This window comes from Ambystoma mexicanum, chromosome 12, assembly GCF_040938575.1.
Source record: "Ambystoma mexicanum isolate Mex_15411 chromosome 12, UKY_AmexF1_1, whole genome shotgun sequence".
NCBI classification, from domain to species: domain Eukaryota; kingdom Metazoa; phylum Chordata; class Amphibia; order Caudata; family Ambystomatidae; genus Ambystoma; species Ambystoma mexicanum.
Window position 1 is genome coordinate 410060377 of NC_090936.1, and position 21339 is coordinate 410081715.

Below are 21339 nucleotides of genomic sequence, written 5' to 3' on the forward strand. Positions count from 1 at the left end.
GGAACACCTCCCACTGTCTTTGCAGTGATCAGCCTGCTAGAAAAACCTTCACCAGCCCAAAAGGATCCTCTCAAATTAGATTCTCATTTCAGCCAGAGTTAGGCGCTGGGCTGTCCACTTCATCATACCCATCAATTACTTGTGACCATAAGCTACTAATCGGCAATTTATCATGGCCTGGGACATATCTGAAACCAGGAGGGAACCACAGTGTTTACAAACTATTTCTATTACAGGCCATGTACGAAGAGTGGTCAAGTGGGCCAAGTTGATGGAATGCGATCTCACCAAATCTGATGAATATTTCTAACGAGGGGGTAGTTTCCCATGGTGTTTTTGGGGAGTTTGAGAAGTTAGTGAGCACCATACTGCCTTTTGATACAAGGGACAGGCCGGTGGCAAAAAAACATAATACTTCCAATATATAAAAATGGCAGGAGAGACCATCCGGGCCAATTACCAGCCAATTTCCCTGCTGGATAGCACTAGTAAAATATTTGCCAAAGTAATTATACAATACAGCCAAACATTGGTTGATACCACATAATTCACCCAATTCAGGTAGGATCCCAGAAAGGTAAAGGAACTGTGGAACAGAGCTGACTGTTTGCACTGAGAGATACTATATGTAAGATTAACTTCTATGCCATCAACCTCAAAACTGCCTTTGAGGAAGTCGCACAGGATTTATTTTGTTTGCCAGAGTTTATACAGTTGAACATGCCGGACAAGTTTCCGTCAACTGGAAAATCCCTTTGTCATAAAGCAGTGGTTTGCTATGGCTTGGCAGGGGAGATAACCCTGCAATTCAAAGTAACTAGGTGGTTAGGCAAGGTCCGCCCTTGCCCCCCTTTTGTTCAGTGTCTTTATTAATGAAGTGATTATGGTACTCCTTGAGGAATGCTTGGAATCCCCCGCCCCAAATTGGGCACAGAAAAACTGACAGCTCTTTTTGCAGACAATGTTGCATCATCTACCTCGCCACAGGTCATAAAGGCAACTTTATAATCTACATTGCAGAGAGCCACTCCTCCTGCAGTTGAGCTATACAGGAAAAAGGCTTTTAGGGCTGCCTCTTTTTGGGCAGAAATGTGGGGCCATGCAAGCACCCCTGATTTAGCTAATGCAGAAAACTCAATTTGGATGAATTTGTACCTGCTATCTCGCGAGTCACCAAATGCCCTTATACATATGGAGGTTGATCTAGCTCAGATGGTCAGCGAGTGGATGATTAAACTGGCTGTGTATTGGCAAAGGCTAGGGTATAACAAGGGTTTGGCGTTACTGAGATGCTATTGTGCATCTGCAGAGTTTTGCTGGAGCGAAGAGCCTACCGTGGCCTATCCATATGAAGAAAACACGGACCACTCTGAACTAACAAGATCTCTGGTGGTGGCAGAGCACCAATGAAGCAGACTTAAACAGGGTTAAGCAAGCCATACTTTCCCCAAATAGATTAACTGTTGCCAATTGCCAAAAAATTAAGCTGGCAGAGAAATCTGAAAGGAAATTCGAATTTGAAAGGTACTTTGACTATATTGAACCCATGCATGCACAAGCCTTATATTTTGACTTCCAGGTGGGCACATTTGAGGCCGAGTTAAAGCTTGTGGCAAAAAGTCACTAAGAGTTCACTATGCTTGCAAATTGAAGAGAACAAGTCTAAGGCTGCAGGCGACTATTCGAGGTTGGGTACCCCGAGTATGCCAGAGGTAAATTGTTTAGAAGACAAAAATAGTCTCACAGCGCCAAAATCAAATGGATTACAATGCACTTCCAATGTTGTGTTATTCATTCAAGTCCTGTATGTCCAGCCTGACAAGTTTCGAGCACACAATTGCTCTTCCTCAGAGGCTGATTACAAGAATGGTCAACAAAAATATGAGATTCATAACAAATGGATACATCCAGACGCCCGCGAAGGAGTACAAGGGTCGAGATAAACCTCGAAGTATTTGCATTAAATACATACACAATTGTGAATGAACTAAATCACAATCAAAACCCAGTAAATACATACACATGATTTGAGAAAGAAGAGGGAAGGGGAGTAAGATACAAAAAATAAAGCATTAGTAAACCAATAGTTTGGGTGCATTCACATTATGCAGCACAAGTGCAGTTGCATGCACGAGCACAAAAGACCAATAATTGAAATGTACCTTGTAATTGTATTTGGTATGCACCAGAAAGTTGATCCAGTCTGGTTAAAGGCCAGCTGGTGCCCTGTCAGGACTGCGTATAACTAAATTAAGAAATATAATATAGACATGCGTCACTTAGATGAACTTGTTATCTAAACAATTTTGTCACCATTTCATTAGTTATCCCTAAATCTAGACGTACCTCTAATTCCTAGCAGTTGCGGAAATAGCTACCCTGTTATGTAGTCATCCAGGCCATCCACATTAATCCATATGGCAGGCGGTTATTAAGAAATCAATCAATTTGATGTGGCAGGTTCCGCATAGTATGGGAGAAAGAAAAAACCCTGTGGAATATGAGCATCTCCTTAACTCAATACAACCATATGCGTGTAGCGGTTAAGTCGCTAATTGGATTGCGCAAGCCTAAGGTGCTGTGTATCAGTCTTACCCAATTCAAATGTGTTGCTATTCTGAATTCTTATGCTTGGCGCCTTGCGGTTGCCTGAATAGTTTTAAGGATTCACTACACTAGCCTGCGACTAATATGCAAATCGTGTCAAATAGGTGCTGCCATTTTAGCTGAGGAGGAACAATTCAATGCATGCAATTGCCATTCAAATACACATAAAGATGTATATATAAGACCACTAGGTCATTGCCTGGGATTACATGTGATGTGCTTGTGGATATGTAATTAGAGAAAGAGAATTGGTTGTGTTGGCAGTTAGCTTTGCCTGTTGGTCAAAATCAAGTCCCCACGCCAACACTTGTGGTGCTTGGGACATTAAAGGTTCTCAAGTGCGCTTCCATCAGTAACACTTCACATTTGAGGCTAGCCTCATACAAAAGCTTGAAATCTTGAAGCATTGTTGGTAATATAGAGGGACGCCTATGACAAATATTTTGATATGAGAGCACCAAAATCGGCCTGTTCTATGGGATGGTACCCACTCTAGAGTCCGCAGCCACATTTAGCTCACTGTACCTTTCACAGATGCAAAATAAACATTTGCACATCAGTCTTTGTCCCGCCCACATGGGCAGTCCAGCACCGAAATGCTATGGCAATTCCCTTCTGAAGAGTACCAACAGCAACCCCATACACGTGTTTTATTCTTCAGTGTTGGTAACATATGCCCATTGTGTAGCTCGGGTGAAGAGAATGTACATTTCCTGTTTTTCTGCACAGGTCTTGAAGTTACAAGATCTTTATTTAAGCCCATTTTGGAGGCAGCCAGCGTTGTGGCAGTCAGATGCAATGACTCGCCTGGCTTCTACTCAGGATCCGGATGTTGTCATCTCAGTAGCTAAATGTATTAATCGGGCTTGGCTTAAGTGAATTAAGATATTGGTTCAATGTTCAACTTTATTCTGTTTTTCCATTAACTGAACAACCTTACACATACAGGGTTGCACGTCCCCCCCCCCACCCCCAACATGCATCTTAAAGTAACTAAGGGCTGAAAGTTAACTCTCCCTGTGCTGCACAACACATCTGTGTCTCTGCGTCTCAGCTAGTTAAATTGAATACTACTGTATGTATGGGGGTGTGATTTTTATGTTTTTTAAATTTTAGAGTTAGAATGTGGTCTTACTCTTTTTGATCTTTTCTATACATGAGATCAGCCCCGTTTTTACTGTTTGATATGAAAACATGTTTTAGAAATGTATTGCCATTTTGCAACGTTAACAGAAATACTGCCCCCCCCACCACCTCTTCCAATCCCTTCTCCCTCAACCCCCCCCACCAGCCCCTGAGCCGTTTAACTTTTAGTATATAAGATGGTACAAAGTCGTCCTTAATTGTTATCACATATTGAACAGCCTTAAGCAATGTTCAACATCCAAATGTTAGTCTGGCATAGTTGGATCCTACAGTCCTTCAAATAAGCCAATAGAACTCCCCAATCTGTTCTGAACTGTTTATTATCCCCCCTGTAAGTTATAGGTCACCCATTCCATGGCCCATATAAGCCAAATTGTAATTAATCATTCATGGTATGCATTGTGGGGGTGTACTGCCCAATGTCACAGCTGGTAATAACAGTGCCTATCCCCTTCTGTGAGGCCAAAATATTGTTTGCATATCTCTAAGGTTTCAACGTCCTGCTCATGTATCAAATCCATGAGCCTTCAACATCCCACCTCCCTTCACTTTCCAAAGGCTCTCACCTCCATCCCAGGCGAAGACCAGGGATTCCCAAATATTGGTGTGAATGGACCCGAAATTGTTGAAATATGCCCGTTTTACCACTTTATCCTCACACCTCACCCACAAGTGCAGTAAACCTTGATGCCTTCATATTAGGAGGCCGGTCCTCCTTGGCTAACCATGAGACAGCTTCTACTGGACCCCCCCCCCCCCACCACTGCTCTATCCATAGAAACCGAATGTTTACTATCCTCCCCTGATAACCATTGTTTCAGAACCCTCAAATAGGCTGTAGTACTGTCTAAAATCGGTAAGGTCCATTCCTACCATATTTCTCGGGCCCCTTTAAAGTTCACAAGGCCACCCGCAGTCTTATGCAATATAAATGCTAATAGGCGATTGAGTGACTTAAAGAAATTCCCAGGTAGGGGAACCGGCAGGGCTTGAAAGTAGTAACTGAAGCATGGGAGGTTTAGAATCTTTAATGAGGCCATACGCCCCATCCATTATATATGCAAAGGATTCCTGCATTGCAGGTCAATTTTCAGAGTATTGAGTAGATGGGAATAGCTTGCCTCGTAGCGTTGCTAAAGACTTCATGTGAATCCCTACGTTTATTCTTCTGCCCACTGAAATTGGATGCACCACTGTAATTCAGCTACATGTTCCCGCAACCGTGTGAGATTTAATATCTGATTTATATGTGTTGATTTTTAAACCCGATACTTCAAACAAAGCCAACTCCTAAGGCTATCACCCTTAAGGACTACACATGGTCCGAGAGGGCCAACATATCAGAAAATGCCATTGTTTTATGTTCACGCACCCAAAATGAATGCCTTGCACGCCTTGAGCTTTGCTTATACGCTGCAGAAGGGGTTCCAAGTAAATTGCACAAAGCAAGGGCAACAACGGACACCCTCGTCTGGTCCCCCTCTCCAATCGGACTGGTCCAGAGAGCGGTCCATTAATAATCAGGCACAGGCTATGGGTTTGATAATTAGCTTGTATCCTCCGGAGGCAGCATTCCCCAAATCCCATATTTGTCATTGTTCAAAAGAAATTCCACTCGCTCTAATGCCTTTTCTGCATTTAAAGCAAGGAGAACCGTCAGAAACGCGCATGGTTAGGAAAGATTTCATATTATATGTAATTTTCCCTCCAGGTGGCAACCCCCAAACATTTTGCTGCTGTTTTATACCCCGATCTAGACTTTGCCAGAGAAGCACAGCCTTCTGCCGCACTCCTCTGGGCTTTCGCTCAATTCTTATGGGGAAACTGACATGCCCTTAATACAGTCAGTACTGGGAGACTTAGTTTCCCTTAGTCCTTTCCTCATGTTGCAGCTTTTGTGCAACATGAAACGAGCACACTGGAATGACTAGAGACCCAAGAGCGCAGTAAAGTTACAAAGGCCCTAGAAACTCTCGCTGGACTTCTGAACTGTGCAAGTGTGTCACGGACAGGACTCTTGGCAGCTATCGTTTCTCTTGTGTTTTGAACCCTTTTTCGCCATATTATCCGCGCTTACCGCGTTTGGCACAAATGAGTGGGCTGGCTCCAAAATGGCCAGGAGGTTCTTTGTCCCGTCCTCCGACCATCTTGCCCCTTCACTTTCCCCAGGTCGAGCCGACCCGGGCCCATCCTTATTTGGTCATGCACTTTCCTGCGAAACCCAACGCTTTCGAGGGCTTCTGCAGGCTTTGTGTGTGCCTCCAGGATGTGGGCTGGGATGTCTGTTCCCAATACACATCCTGGGTGCCAGAGTGTCTGGAGTGTCTTGAATGTCTTGAATGCCTGGGACCACTGTGGTCCGTGATAGGTCCACGTATGGTGTGAGTGTTTGTGAGCAGATCTCCCATTGGGTCCTCTCTGTTTTGGAGCGAAGGGAACTTTGGATAAGAGGAGGCTGAAAACACCACTACCACGTCGATCTGAGTTCACACCGAACAAGGGATAAGGAGCCAAGTATCCTGCAACAAGAAGCTGAGTCGAGGACCCGCTGAAGGGTTGGCACCCTGAGCCGCTGTCGTCCTATGTGACCCCTCTGCATCTGGTCATCCTAGGTGGTCTGCAAAGGCGCTTCGACCCATTGGAATAGTGGGATCAACTATTCACGGCACCTTGATCAAACCCTGCAAGTAAGCCTCTTCGGAAGTGTCCCTCGGCCAACCAGTGGGCTGACCAGCTTACGCAGGACGTTTTGCTCTGTCACAGCTGCAGTTTTGGGGACGCCCTCGAAACTTGGTCTACTGCTGCTCTGCGTCCACGGCACCCACAGTGAATTTTGTACACTTGTCATTCCCAGGTCTGAAGAGAGACGAGTGCGCCCGGACCAGCGTAAACACGGTTGCCGTGTTGCCCTGCTGTGGTAACAACCTGTGCACATTCACTGCATTTGGGACACCCCCGACCTTGCATCTTTCTACACGGAATCTACACGGTGTCGAGACGTCCCGATTATCGCATCCGAACCTGCCAGCAACGTGAACTGAAGAGGTCTGGGTCTGCCTGCGTCGGGAACCGGTGAGTAGTTCATACCCCAACCGGTGGCCCCTCGCGCAGGAGCCAGTTTCTTTTCTACCGCTGTTGCGAAATAGCTACTATCCCGCACTCTCACCCTGCCTCTGCCCAAAAGTGGAGGCCTTGCTTGAGTAGTGGGGACTTGTTCTTCATCGCTTCATTCACCTTCCTGAACTGCCCGAAACCCTTGAGACCCTACTTTATCCATTGGCACCAGCGTGTGCAGGTACTTTTGAGCATAAAGCTCCTCTCTTCGTAGGGCTGGGACTTGCTCCACCTTGACGGGGAGGAAAACGGGCAGTGCAAGTAATCATTAGACCCAGTTCGACATCAGAAATACACCTACTAGGTCTACATATTACATGCTCAACTCCTTAGACCCCTCGGTGTGTGTGTGTATATATATCCATCATTGATTGTGATATGTGTTGGTTTTCTTTAGTATTATTGTGATTCTTTGCTATGGTCGATGTTACAAAAGCCTTGTAATAAATGTGTATATTTTTATTAGAACACCTGTCTGGAGTAATTTGTAAGTGTCCTTGCTTTGTGTGCTCATTGAGGTCAGTCACCCTCACACCTCTTGAGACTTAGTCCTGACCGCCACCATCGCTACCCTGATTTGTCTGGCTTGTCCAGAGGTTACCCTGTTCCAAGAAACTAGGCTGGCCTTCTGAACCTCTGCCCCTCCAAGTCCGAGTTCAGAAATCCATCTTAACACGCATCTCAGCCTTTTCTATTACATGACAAACCCTATGTGTATTATGAAAGGTTTGGCGTCACTTAAAACCCACCTGATAGGGTTCAATTAAAATTTGGAGTCCATCCTCCCATCGAGAAGCTAAAATCTTGGTGTATATGGCCTGCAAGGTGTCCATCTTTGCCCAATTTTGGGAATAACACCAGTTTATCCTGATCGAGGCTGTGATATGCACAGTACTTTCAAAAGTTATTATACAGTTGCGTTAAATGGGGACAAGGATTTTCCGACATTTCTTATAGAAAACTGCTGTAAAGCCATCAGAGCCCGGAGCCTTATTCAAAGTGAGTTTTCCAATAGCTATGCTAACTTCCTCCTCTGACATTCTCTAGGTCTTCAGATATTGCTGAGAAGAAGATCGGGAAGCGTAACAGCCAATTAAGAATTCTGTGGCTCACCCCGAAGTCTCTCTGAAGAGTACAAAGCCCCATAAAAGCATTCAAAACACGGATTCCCTCCCTATCTACCACCTCCTCTCCTTGTCCCTCCCTAATTCTTAAAATCATTTGGGTTGTCCCCCTCCATCTCAGTTGTTGTGCTAATCGCCTCCCCGCTCTATTCCCTTTTACATAGTAATATTGTTTAGCTCCAAGGAGTGTCCTCTCCGCCTTTCTAGCCCTCAATAACTAGAGTTGCCCTCAAATTGCTCTATGGATTTTCAATGTGTCCCCTTGTTGGCTAGTTAATTTTCGGCATTATAGCCTTAAGTTGATCTGCTAAATGCTTGTCTTCCAGCTCACCTTTTCCCCCTCAGGGCCTTGCATTAGATTAATTCCCCACGCATTACCACCTTAGAAGTGTTCCACCATATACCCGGCGAGGTATCTGACTCTTGCTCTCTAAAATAGGTCTTCTGTTCCATTTCAGCTGACAAAAACATATCCCCTAGGATACATTCCGGTAGTACTCACTGCCAAAGCCCCTTCAGAGTGTCAGGTCTAATGTTGCCCCCAAGGGTGCATGATCACATAGCATGATTCCCCCCCCAAAAGGATACTTCCCGACTTAATCCCACTAATCAGGAAGACGCCCAAATATAAATCTATACGCGATTGGGTTCTATGAACATGACATAACGTGAATCCTTTCCTCACACCTATAGACACGCCATGCATCGATTATCCCCAATTGTTTAAATGTAGTTATTGGGACGGTGTGCCCCCGTGGTGCATATCCTAGACTTCCCAGGCTATGTTCAAATCACCAGTTAATAGAATATATCCCTCCGCTATGTGCGAGTGCCAACAATGTAGCCCTGAGAAAGCCATTCTGTCCGGAGTTGGGTGTATACACCGTAGCTACAGTGAACACCTCCATCTTAATACGAAACCTAACAGGTATCTCCCTTGCTTGTCGTTCGTGGAACCCAGAAACACTAGGTCAGGATGGTTTCTAAACGCCATCAGAAGCCCTGTTTTTTTCTCATTCACATTAGCCTGAAAAATCGGAGGGTAGCCCTTTAGTTGAATTTGCAATTGTGGGTCTCCTGGAGCGCGAGAAAATCCAGTTTCTCACACCTCAAAAAATACTCCAACTTGCATCGCTTGACCAGCAAATTTAAACCTCCAATATTGTACATGGCAATTTTAAAACCAATGGAAAATCCCCAACCTTGTGAATTCCCTTTTCCTCCTTTGACCCCTTAATACTGGCCCCGTGGGGAACCCCACACATGTACATAGCTTATGCCTCTACAAGTGTAAATATCTTGTGCTTGGTATACCTTTTTACCATCTTGCCCACCTCCACATCGCCTTGTGTTCCCCACAGATCACCCTCTCATTCCACCCTGCCCCCCTCCACCAACGAACGAATCAGGCCGATTCATGGGTCCTACTGACTACAGGGAAAACCCTGACCATGTACCAGTAAAACTACCTAGATCTTACTAACTGCAGAGAGATAAACTAACCCTCTCCTAAAGATCCCGATCAGACCCCCTCACTCTGTCCCCACACAACTGCCCTTGTTCCCCGCCCACACCCACCAAAGCTTAATCTAACACCCCACCCTCACTCACAAGTGTCTCTCCCCTCCCCTCCATCACCTCTGTAAGTGTACTCAGTTCCGCCCCCCCCCAACCTTCCGGGGCCCAGGGTTTTCTACTGTCCCACTTCACTGGATCATTCCCATTGCCACCCCAGCTGGGTGGATCAACTTCCAGGGTCCTGTGTCCCAGTCCACTTGCTGCTCTCTGGTGCCACCACATCAAGACCTCCTTCCCACTTTGTCACTCTGAACTGCCTGCCTTTGCAGTGAAATAATCCAAAAGGGAAAGTCCACCTATAACAAACTTTTTCCTGGTTGAGAATGCTAGTAACTGGTCCGATCAGCCCCCTTTTAAGTAGAATAAGCTAAGTCCTGAAGTTGTACTTACGAGCTGATGTCAATGACATACCTGCTCGTGCTGCCACCAAAATTTCTTCTTTCCGCACATATTAACTAAATGCAGCTAAAAATCTTCATTTTGCCCCCGGCTCTTCTCCTTGGATCGTACTGTGGATCCCATCTATATTAACCTCATCCGAGGAAATCTCCAGAAGCAGGTCATCGTAAAAAGTCTGAATTGATTACTTAAAGCTTTGTCCATAATCTCTTCTGGAACATTATTAAAAACTGATAGTCAAACGTCTTGATCCATTTACGAGATCTTTGCACTGAAGCTCTAGATTGTGCAAGTCATTCTATCGTTTATCCGGGAATCTTCAGTCAATTTCTGCAAGGCTGGTTCATGCAGGTCTACTTGCTCTCCTTATTTCAAGATTTCACCTTTTATTTCCTGTACTGAACTTTTTAAATCAGTTTTCAAAGAGGAAATCTGCTCCTGGAAAGATTCTTGAAGGGTTTCCTTTAAACATTGCTGGTTGTCCACTAAACATTGCATCAGTTCTTTGGTAATTGCCATTGTATCCCTATGTTCCCAAGTTTCCACGTCTCGGGTCAGTGATTTTGAAGATGGGGCCACACTTGAAGATACCTGCACCTCTGGCTGCCAACACCTAGTGACAGTACCCTCAGCTCCCCATCCCCCCACCCGAGCGTTCAACATGGGATGTGCGGGGGTGCCCTTTTTCTGACCTCTTCCTTTAGCTTTCAACATGTGCCTTTCTAGTTTTCTACTTAACGATCCCCTGCACACCTTCCAATAGGGTCCATGTGCCTAGGTGTACTGTTACTAACCAAAGAACCAAAGTGGGGCTGTTTCTTACACCAAAAGGTACATAGCCTTGCGGCACACAGCAGGCCCCAATATGCCTTGTTTCAGGCATTAGTAATGCCTACGCCCGTGGGCAGCATTAGTGCCCACTGACTGCATTTGTAAGATCTAGTATGAGTGAGGCTTAAATGCCGGCACTATTTTGCCCCCCCCCTCTCCATCACATAGCACCCAGTGGGATTTTACTCTCCTCAATGCAAAACCACTTTAGGTTCATCTTGTCAGGCACATCGAGTGACAAGCCTTGGCCACGACACACATGGAGGACTGTGTGTCAAGGGCTTGCCTCTTTACTGGTATTCTAGAAGTCAATATGACAAAACTTCCCGTTCACGGTTACCCCCTCAGCCTTCCGCAGAAACTGGAGCAAGTGCCACTCCCAACCCCCATTCATCACTTACTTCAACCACATGTCATGATTGCCTAGGGACTATGCACCACTCCTCACCTATATTGCGCTCAACACAGTGGCTTACTGTACACCTTAGCTGGCACCGGCCTCTGCTCCTCACCTGTGCTGTGCTCTGCATTAATTGTGGCCAATTGTTCTACTTCGCGTGCACAAACCTCACTGGAGGCCTCTGCTATCCGCCCCAGTCCTTCAAAGCTTTGGGCCACACAAATATGTATGACGAGATGGGCACTGCCTGCTCCTCACACCACTGATGTTAAAGTTGCAGAGGAGCCTGTCACCACTGGAGTCTCCGGGAGGCGTCACTCCCACCACAGCCTCCAATGTGCATTTATGTTTTCCGTGCTGTATCCCAGTCAGCCATCCAGCCCAGCCGCTGGCTCGTCCCCGCTGCCACTCTTGCTTGGAGATAATGATCCCTCCACCTACATCACACCCCTCACTCTGCGTTGTGCGGCCTCTTCGGGGATCTTTGTTTTAAATGCAAGATGTGCCTCTTCCCTCACTGACTGGGATCTGCCGGCACCTAGATCAACTGTTGGAGCTGCCACGCTCAGTGTCTCCATTCTCCCGACCATCGCCTTCTCAGTCAGAATTTACTCAATAGTCAGGGTCACACACTCAGTTATTCGGGTGGGGCAGCAGACTAAACTCTTTCCTAGGGGTGGGGGAGAAATTAATGCAACTTAAGCACCTTTAGAAGGGGAATGGGGAGACTGGCTACGTTCAGCACGTCCCCCTGCAAGCAGCCATCTTGAAATCATGAAATCTGTGTTTAATGTCTTATTTTATGCAAACATGAAACATGTATCCATTCTTCTGATCATTTTTTATGGCTTTACGCCGAATAAAGCTTTGATTGCTAGATGTCTGATTACATTGATTTGTTTCTTGCAGTATTAGTCAACACAAGGAGGAACATTTTCTACAAGTTTTGTAATACCTTTGATAGAACCATCTATTTGCAAAACAGGAAAACAGCCAATTTCATACAGCAGAGGTAGAATCTTTGGGGTTTGCGATTGCCAAAAGGGTTAGAAATAGATGCACGAAAGCCACAATCAGTTAAGGAATGCCTACCCCAAGGACTGTAAAGGATATACAGAGAACAGTTTTTCAAATCCCTTTTGCAGAGTAACTCAACATTGAGAAGGGAGTTGCATTCAAGTGGAGTCCAGAGGCTAACAGGGATAACTTACTACTGGGCAAATACCTCTACATCGAGATCCATCACAACCTGATTTGTGGAAGCAGATGCTTCTAATGTGGCAATGGGAGAAGTCTTATCACAACAATATGCCAGCTGCATCCGGTGGAGTTCTGCTCCAGAAAATGTTCCCTCAGAAGTAAATTACACTGTCTCCGAACAGGCACTGTTAGCAATTAAGTCATCCTTTAAGGAATGACGACAATCATTTATTGGTAGCCAGGCAAGCCATTACAGTATTTACTGACCATTGGAATTCATCATTAAGTCTAAGAATTTGACTCCACTTGTCATTTTCCAGAGTATTACTAACATTTAAAGTTTGTAGTCCGAATGGGAAAACGGGGGCCTTATCGAGAGTTTTCCCGCATGGTGAAAAATTGGAACCAGTGGCTTCAGTCTCATTGATTGAGGAAAACAGATTTGTTATCGGAGGAACTCCATGGAAGGTAGAACAAGAAATTCAGAAAAGGTTACCTCCAGAGCTGATGTAGAATTGGGCATGTGAGGGCCCATTTTAAAGATCCAAGCAGGGATAACCCTATGAGGATAAGTAAAGTGAACTAAACAAAATTGACTAGAAGGCTGCCCAGATCAACTTTTCAGTTTGTAATACCTACTGCGGATGCTTTAAAGTGGCAATGTTAAAAAGGAAATATTCTATTACAAGGCAAGAATATTCTATTCAAGGGGCATGATATACACCTTTGGATGAGATGCTGCAAATCATTTTGAAGTACAGTTCATGCTACCGTTGGAAACAAATTTGCATTATTTGCTCAAAGAGAAGTGCAAACTTACCAATTGATCTGGATTCAGAGGGTCTCCATTATGCATGCGATCCCTATAATCTTCCAACTTAATCTAAAAACAGACCAGAAAAGATGAATTGTTAAAATGAAAAATTAACCCAATAAATTCACCATAAGAATCGATCTTTTTTTATAAACTTTGGTTTTATTGGCAATTTTTCAAAAAAGAAACAATGACGACACCGGGAGCAATATGAATATCACGTTTAACATAATCATCAAACCCCCGGTGTCTCGCTCCCTTCCCACCCCCTTCTCCCCCCTCCCCAACTCCACCCCTCCCCCCAGATCAGTATCCCATCAAAAATCCAACCGCAGGAGCCGTCATCAGTACTCCTAGTTTGGTGCCTGGGAGCTGTGCTATGCGTTCACGTAAATGCTGGCTGAGATGGATCCGCTGTCTCCCGGGCCGTGGATTACACCATTGTCCTTGAGTGATACTCTCTAGGCTCCCCCGCCCTCACGCCCCAGGTTGTCTACATAATCTCAGTGAGCATCCCACCCCCATGCCTGGTAAACCCCATACCAATTCGCTCGATTCGTTATTTACCATGGCCGTCAGCTTGTCCATGAGGAACATGTTCTTAAGTTTTTTAGACAGTCTTCCTTAGAGGGGGTCTCTGGGCTCTTCCACCTTTGCGCTAGGGCCACTCTTCCTGCTCGCAACATAGTCTCCCACATTCTTGGGTACCTATATATTTCCGCATCCTCCGGTGGGAGGCCCAACAACATAGTCAACGGATTGTGTGGGAGTAGTTCCTCGGTGACCTCCGCCATCCACCCCATACCTTCTCCCAAAACCCCTGTACCTTAGGGCAGAACCACCACATGTGACCCCTCGTCCCCACTTGGCCACATCCTCTTGGGCATCTGGGGGACACCCCCAGAGAACATCTTGGACAATTTCAATGGGTCCCTATGCCATCCCTGTAAGATCTTAAAATTGTGCTCCATGTCCGACGTAAATAGGTTCCCATGGAATGCTATTTTAAATATCCTGGACCATGCGTCCTCTGTGGGAGCCTCCCCCACCAAGCCATTCCAGAACCCACGAAACCCTCTCCTCCCTTCCAAGTTAACTGTGTTCAATATTTGGTACATTTTGGATACTACCCCCTTCCTTGTTGTGGCCGTGTCCAGTAACTTTTCAAAGGGGGTCAACTGTCTCCGCAGGTTCAGGCCCCATGTCTGGTCGCAAAGGATGCCCTTCAGGCGCAAATATTCAAAAATTGAAAGAGACCCCGCCCAAGCGCATCTCGCAGCTCCTCGTATTCGAGGAACTCGCCCTCCTTGAACAGTTGCCCCGCCCATTCCAACCCCCCATCCGACCAGGACTGGGCATTCTTGAATCCCCTGCTGCCTAGTTTGAGCGGGTGGGCCCAGAGCGAGGACATCGGGGAGGGCCATGAAGTGAGATGTGCGGTTGTGGGTCCTTCCTTCCAGATCGACCAAAGTATTCCCAGGGTTGGGGGGGTCTGCAGTCTGTTTGGGATGCGTTTACGCGGCAACCACAGGTCGCGTACTTTTAGAGGGTGGGCATCCATGTCCTCCAGATAAGACCAATAGGTGCCCATCCCCTCCTTCATATGCTCTAACCGGACCCACAGCTGGGCGGCCCGGTGGTAGAGAAGGAGGTCCGGCAGCCCGAAACCACCCTCCTCCCTGGGTAACGTTAGAATGGCCTTCCCCATCCTCGGGGTCTGCCCTTGCCATACAAACTCTCAGACTGCCTTCTGTAGGTCTCGAAACATCTGGTCAGGGACCCCCGTTGGGAGTGCCATAAAAAGATACAGCAGTCTCGGCAGGATGTTCATCTTCACCGCCGTCATGCGCCCATACCAGGATAGGATCATACCACCCACCCTACCTCCTCCGGTCCGATGTAATCTCCGCCATAACGTGCCCATAATTCACCGAGGCCAATTTTGAGAGGTCTCTCTTTAGGAGCACACCCAAGTACTTATGGAGTCCCTCCCGACCACAATCCCCGCACACCTATCCCGGTGGTCCAGCCCCAGGTCCTGGACCCTCATAGGGAGTAACACTGATTTAGATGAGTTTATTTTTAGCCCCGAGAATTGCCCAAAGGTAGTCATCAGGGACGGGAGGGGGGGGAGCGAGGAGCTGGGCTCCACCAGGTATGCTAGAATATCAGCAAACAGGGAGAGCTTGAACTCCACCTCTCCTCTTGTAATCCCTTTGATGTTGGGGTGGGCTTGGACCGCTATGGCCAGGGGCTCCATCGTCAGGACATATATTAAAGGGGAGAGTGGGCATCCCTGCCGCGTCCCCCGCGTGAGAGGGAATGAGTCAGAAAGTTCTCCATTCACCTGTACTCTCGCCGTTGGGGCCCCGTATAGAGCGGAAACCCAGTTCCTGATATGAGCCCCGAAGCCCATTCGACGGAGGAGGAGTTGCATGTACCTCCACTCTACCCTGTCAAAAGCTTTCTCGGAGTCCAGGGAAAGCAGACTTGCTTTGAGGTCTGATTCTTGGGCATGGTTGATTAGGTCTATGGTCTTCCTGATGTTATCCGAGCCTTGCCTGCCCCCTATGAACCCCACTTGATGGGCATTATCCCCTCCATCCGTTTACCTATCACCTTGGCCAGAATCTTAACATCTATATTGAGAAGGGAAAACGGGCGATATGAGGAGCATTCAGTGGGGTCTTTGCCCTCTTTGGGCAGTACCACTATTATGGCCCTCATGGTATCCGGCAGAGTGCCCCCCCCCTCTAACACCTCGTTAAACACCCTCACCAGATGTGGGGCTAGGATGGCCCGAAACCTCTTATAGAAGTACACTGAGAAGCCGTCTTCTCCCGGGGACGTTCCCACCTTCGTCCCACTGATCGCATGCTCCACTTCCTCTACCGTCACCCGGCCCTCTAGACGCTCCGCCATTTCGCCTGTCAAGGACGGGATCTGGATGGAGTCCAAGAAATCCTCAATCTGAGTGTCATCCCCGTCGTATTCTGACGAGTATAACTGTTCATAGTAACGGCAAAAGGCTGCTCCAATGTTCGGGGTGTAATCTAATGATCCCCGTTCATTCTTCACTGCCTTCACCGTTCTGCTCCTCTGAAACTTAGTTTCCAGGCCAGGATTTTGTCGGCTCTGTCCCCCTTCTCATAATACTTTTATTTCACTAGTTGGAGGCTCCGCTCAGTCTTGTGTAACAGGAGGTCTTTCAACTGGAGTTTATAGTTTTCTAGGGAGGCAATCTGTTCCCTTTCCAGGGGTACCTCCGGGAGGCCACCCGGCTGAAGTTGGGTTATCTTTTCCCCTCAGGGACTTTTCCTGGGCCTCCCTCTCCCTCTTTTTCTGGGCTCCCATTTTAATGAGACCACCACGTAAGGTCGCCTTAAAGGCGTCCCACAGCACGTGTGTGCCCACCTCGCCATTGTCGTTCAGCTCAAAATTACTCCGAGATGGCGTCCTGCACTTCCTGTGCCAGAACTTCGTCCTTCAACAGGGAGTCATTACATTTCCATCGCCCTTTACTGCCACTCCGCCATCCCCCAAATATGGTGGTACGGACCAAGTCGTGGTCAGACTAAGGGACCAGGTCAACCCTGTGGCCAGAGACATGTGGAAGAAGGGGTTTGTCTACCAGGATGTAGTCTATACAGGAGTATGATGTGTGGATTGCTGAGCAGTATGTGAAAGAGGAGAGTCCCGTCCTGGGAGTCGGGATGGTGTCCACCAGGCCCAGCTCCGCGTTGACCCTCTGGAAGGTACGGGCCAAAGTTTCATCTGCAGCCCTAGTGGGCTGGGGCCCCAAACGTCTATCCGCGGTTGCGTCTAGGATCATATTAAAATCCCCCCACCACCAACATCCCGTGAACAAACAATTTCAATCTGTCCTTCACCCCCTCCCAGAATTGCGCCTGGCCTTCATTGGGGCCGTACACAACTGCCAGAGTCAGAGGGGAGCCCCGCAAAGAGCCCCTTGCCAACAAATATCGGCCCTCTGGGTCCTTCAGTGTGGCTTCCACTTCAAAGCCAACATCCCTTGCTAGCAACATGGCTACCCCCCTTTTCTTGGTTCTGTGGGATGTGCTGAGGACCTCCCCGATCCCGCCTCCTCTCAGTTCCTTCCCGAGCCCAGTGTGTTTCCTGGAGAAAGAGCAGATCAAGTTTTGCCTTCCTGAATTCCCTGCAGACTAAGGATCTCTTGGTTGGGGTGTTCAACCCCCGCACATTAAGGGAACCCACGCCCAGGGCAGGCAGATCCTCAGCCATTATCTAGGATCAACATCTTACTGGATAGTTGACTCATGGCACTTATCCTTTCCAGCTCCTTCTGACTCATGTCCCGAACCCCTTGCCCCCTCCCTGCCCCCCCCAGGTGGGCCTTAAACCTATCCCCAACTGCCCCCTGGGCCCCCCTCCAAAGTTAACCCCAACTATTCCTTCAACCCCCCCTCCCCCCGGCATCCAGCCAAATAGTTCCACTATTGCTGCTAATTGGCTGGACCACCAGCCTACCGCCTCCGGCTGGGCTAATGTCGAAATTCACTCCTCCTTGAGCCCCCCCCAAGCCCCCGCCCCACAGATAGCCGACATACTTGCTGTTCGGGGAGGCTCCTTACGTCCTTGGACCTCATGGTCCTGGAAGTCAACTCGCCTTTGAGCCGGACGTTGTGTTCATGAACCAAGTTCTTTGCCCAGTTCCCCCATACCCTTTTTCACTTCGATTGGTGTTTCAGCTACCAGACTCCCCCCAGGCTCGACCGGCCCGCTCCTCCGTGTCCGGGGTCGGCATCCTCCCTGTCTGTCGTCTGGGTCGGCGGGTTCAGTTTCTTTCCGTGGACCTGTCTTCTTTCTCCTCCTTGTGGCCTGCGTTCTCTGGCTCTTTCCGCTGCGAACCCCGTGGGTTCTCTGCAGGGTCGGGTCCGACACGTACTCTTTGATGGCTCCCCTTATGTCCTCCTCTGTAATCAGTGTCGTCAGTTAACCCTCGTATTCGAACGTGAGGGAGAAGGGGTACTCCCCCACCCCAATCTATAGCGCACCCCCTTCTCTTTTAGCATTTCTGTCAGAGGGCAGCACATCCTGCGTTTGGCCAGCATGTATGAAGAGAGGTCCTGGAAAATGGACACTCGTGCATTATTATAAGTTATCTCCCGTGTCTTCCTGGCCTCTTCCAGTACCTTCGCTTTTTCGGTATAGTAGTGAAAGCAGACCAGAATTGACCGGGGGCCCCCAGCTCGGCCCCCCGCCCTGTGTACCCGATCAAACGTTGGTTTGGTCGTCATCTCGTTCGAGAAGAGGGTGATGTCCCTCACCACCCGGTTCAATTCTCTTTCCGTTTCACCCTCCGACTCCGGCACCCCAAAGACCCTGAGGTTGTTCCTCCGTTCCCCATTTTTGAAATAGTCTATTAGCTGGCCCTCTCCTCGTCTCACTTTTCTAGAGCAGCTAGTCTCATGGACATGTCCATCTCTTGGGTCGTTGGAGGACTGGTTGGTCTCCAGCTGCAACAGTCAGTCTTCGACCTTGTCCACCCTACGGTCCATGTTCTCCATTTTATGGGCAATGTCCGCCCGCATGTCCCTGATCTCCTGCAGGACCGAGGCAAAGCCTTTTTCCATTGTAAAGGTGGGCGGGGGCAAGGTCTCGGACTGGGTCATTCTGGTCGTCCGTTCCGGGCCGCTATTCTCCCTTCTGGCGTACTGCTAACGGTACTCCTGGAGGGTGTGGCGCCAACTCATCCGATCTCCCTCCAGCCGGAGTTCACCGGGGGCCAAGAGCGAGGATCCAGTTGGGAGACTACCCTCTCTCCTTCAGGCAAGACCGCTCCGTGAGGGGCTATTTTTGAGCGGGCAAACGCCCCACCAGCCTCAGGTGGGGGCCTCACACCCTTTACACGCCCGTTTCCCACTGCTTGTGGTCGTCTGTTCCTGTGGTGGGGGTGGCGACGAGGTGTGTCAAATTGTGATCAGATGAAGGTCCAGGCTAGGCCCCCGGGGAAGGGGGGCACTGCGCTGATTAAATTCTATCGGCCGTGTTCTCTTCAGAGTTCGTCTCCAGGCGGGCACTCGCCCTGGGAAAGAGCCCAGGGGCCACCACCTGTGTGAAATCAGTGTTCGGGGTCCCCCCCCTTAGAGGTCCTATTGCTCGGGGGGGTCTGGGGTCATCTCGCCCATCAATTAGCCAGGCGGCCCTTTGTAAGCCCCACGTGGTAGAGGGGGTCGTATGGGCTCATATCTCCTCCCGCCTGGGCCACCTCGCTCTCTGGGGCGGGCGCGGGTCCCTCAACTTCCTCACCAGCCTGGTCCCGCCGTTGTCCGCTGTCCACCGCTCTGATGGCCCTCCCCAGGGTCTGGACGGGGCCTCGGCGCCCCTGTTGCTCGGCTCAGTGTTCGGGAGCTCGGGTCAGGCAGGCTGCCTCTCCTTTGGCAGGTCCGGACACGCGGCTCTAAGTCGCCGCCGCCTGGGGCTTCCGCCTCACGCCAGTTCCGTCCTCCTGTGCCGCGGGGCCCCGACGGTGGAGTCCTTGCCGGCGTGCTCTGTAACTGGGGCTGGGTGGAAGGGAGGGGTCAGGTGCGCTTGCAGGCCTCAACGGCTACCGCGACTCCCCATGCAGGTCGAGGCGGGCAGGGCCTCTCGTTGGGCCGCGAGGCCTCGCTCTCGGCACCCAAGGGTCCTTCGGCATCGCTCTTTTGCCCGGGGGGTCCCCCGGGGTTCACCGCCACTGAGAACCGCAGATGTTCCGTGGGGGGTTGCTGGGGGGGGGGGGGCTCAGTCCCTCAACACAGCCTAGTTCCGGCGGGAGCAGTGTCTTCAGTCAGCCATCACCTATGCGCCCCCTGGTGGCCTCGATTATCATTTCTTACTGTAAATTATTTCATGTCAACCTGTAAACCACATGTAGCAGATCTGTGCCACATTACTTAGTGCTGAACAGATCTTACCCTGGTTTTCGCTGATAATTCTTTAATACCCCAGATTTCCTTTAACTTTGCCTGATCAGCAAGCTAATCGGTTCTACCTGCCCATTAGGAAGACTAGGTTTCAACAAATCCCTTCATCAAAAAGCAAAGTAAAGTCTGGAAAATAGTATACCTGCCAGCTCTGATTGAACACCTTTAGCTTTGATTATATTTGTCTACAAAAGGTTCCAATATTTATAAATTCATAGTCCAAAGGCTTAATTCATCCTCATTAAGGTTTCCCAAAACAAGAAAAGTTTATTGAATGGATTTTATTAGGACATACTCTACCAAAGAAGAAAACAAAAACGGACCAGACCACTACTATAACCCGCCATAAAACCAACCATTGATCTGTAATTAACAAACAAATTTCAAGCTATGAAATCACAACCAGGAAAGAACAGCAGCAATCAGATTAATAAACTCAGATTGGAAGATTGAACAAGTAAAGCAGGCACTATATAGATAAACCACAACTAACTTTCGAACAATGTGTATTCTATCATTTTGAACTAGTTGCTAGCCCTCAATTTCTAAAACAGATGCAATGGTGTAAAGTGTCCTGCTCACTTCAAAAGGCCCTTCCTCCATGTCACAATACTATAAAGAATTAGTACCAGTTGCTTCAGTAAATCCAATGTCCAACATGGACTGAGTCTTGGGCTCTTTATCGGACATCCTGAAACCAAATTGTAGTCGCCCCCTCTTGAGGGGCAGCAGATCCCTCAGATCTCACCTACCTTACATAACTAGGAAAAACGTACTGAAAGAATTTATAGAACCATGTTGAAACCCATAACATCCGATTCCATTCCACATGGGTTAAGACCCCCATAGCAGTGTTTATGAGATGTATGGTCAATCTCAAAGGGCAGATTAGGACACTGGTGATGTAGGAATATTGGATCAGTCCACTGCATTTGACAGTGGATCACAAAGTGCTCTATTTAACATTGGCTGACAAAGATTGTGGCAGTGCAGTCTTGGACGGACTCATTTCGAACTGGATGCCCCAGATTTACACTACTTTCATCACCAAGTCCTCAGACCTACAGTGTGAAGTCACTCAAGGCTTCAGATACTGGCATAGTTGAACATCCTCCTACATGTAGTGCAGGCCAACTTCTGCCCCCTGCCATGCCCCCACCTGTCTCAGCCTTCACCAAC

At 48.3% G+C, this 21339-nt stretch overlaps 1 protein-coding gene across 13 annotated transcripts in view; it reads right to left on the minus strand.

Moving 5' to 3' along the window:
- Window positions 1-21339, minus strand: part of CAPRIN2 (caprin family member 2) — a 2777496-nt gene that overhangs the window by 2637708 nt on the left and 118449 nt on the right. For all 13 annotated transcript variants that reach the window (XM_069628538.1, XM_069628546.1, XM_069628537.1 and 10 more), the window contains exon 3: window positions 13220-13282. In XM_069628538.1, the coding sequence (XP_069484639.1) occupies window positions 13220-13282 (63 nt within the window). The remainder of the gene's footprint in view (window positions 1-13219; window positions 13283-21339) is intronic.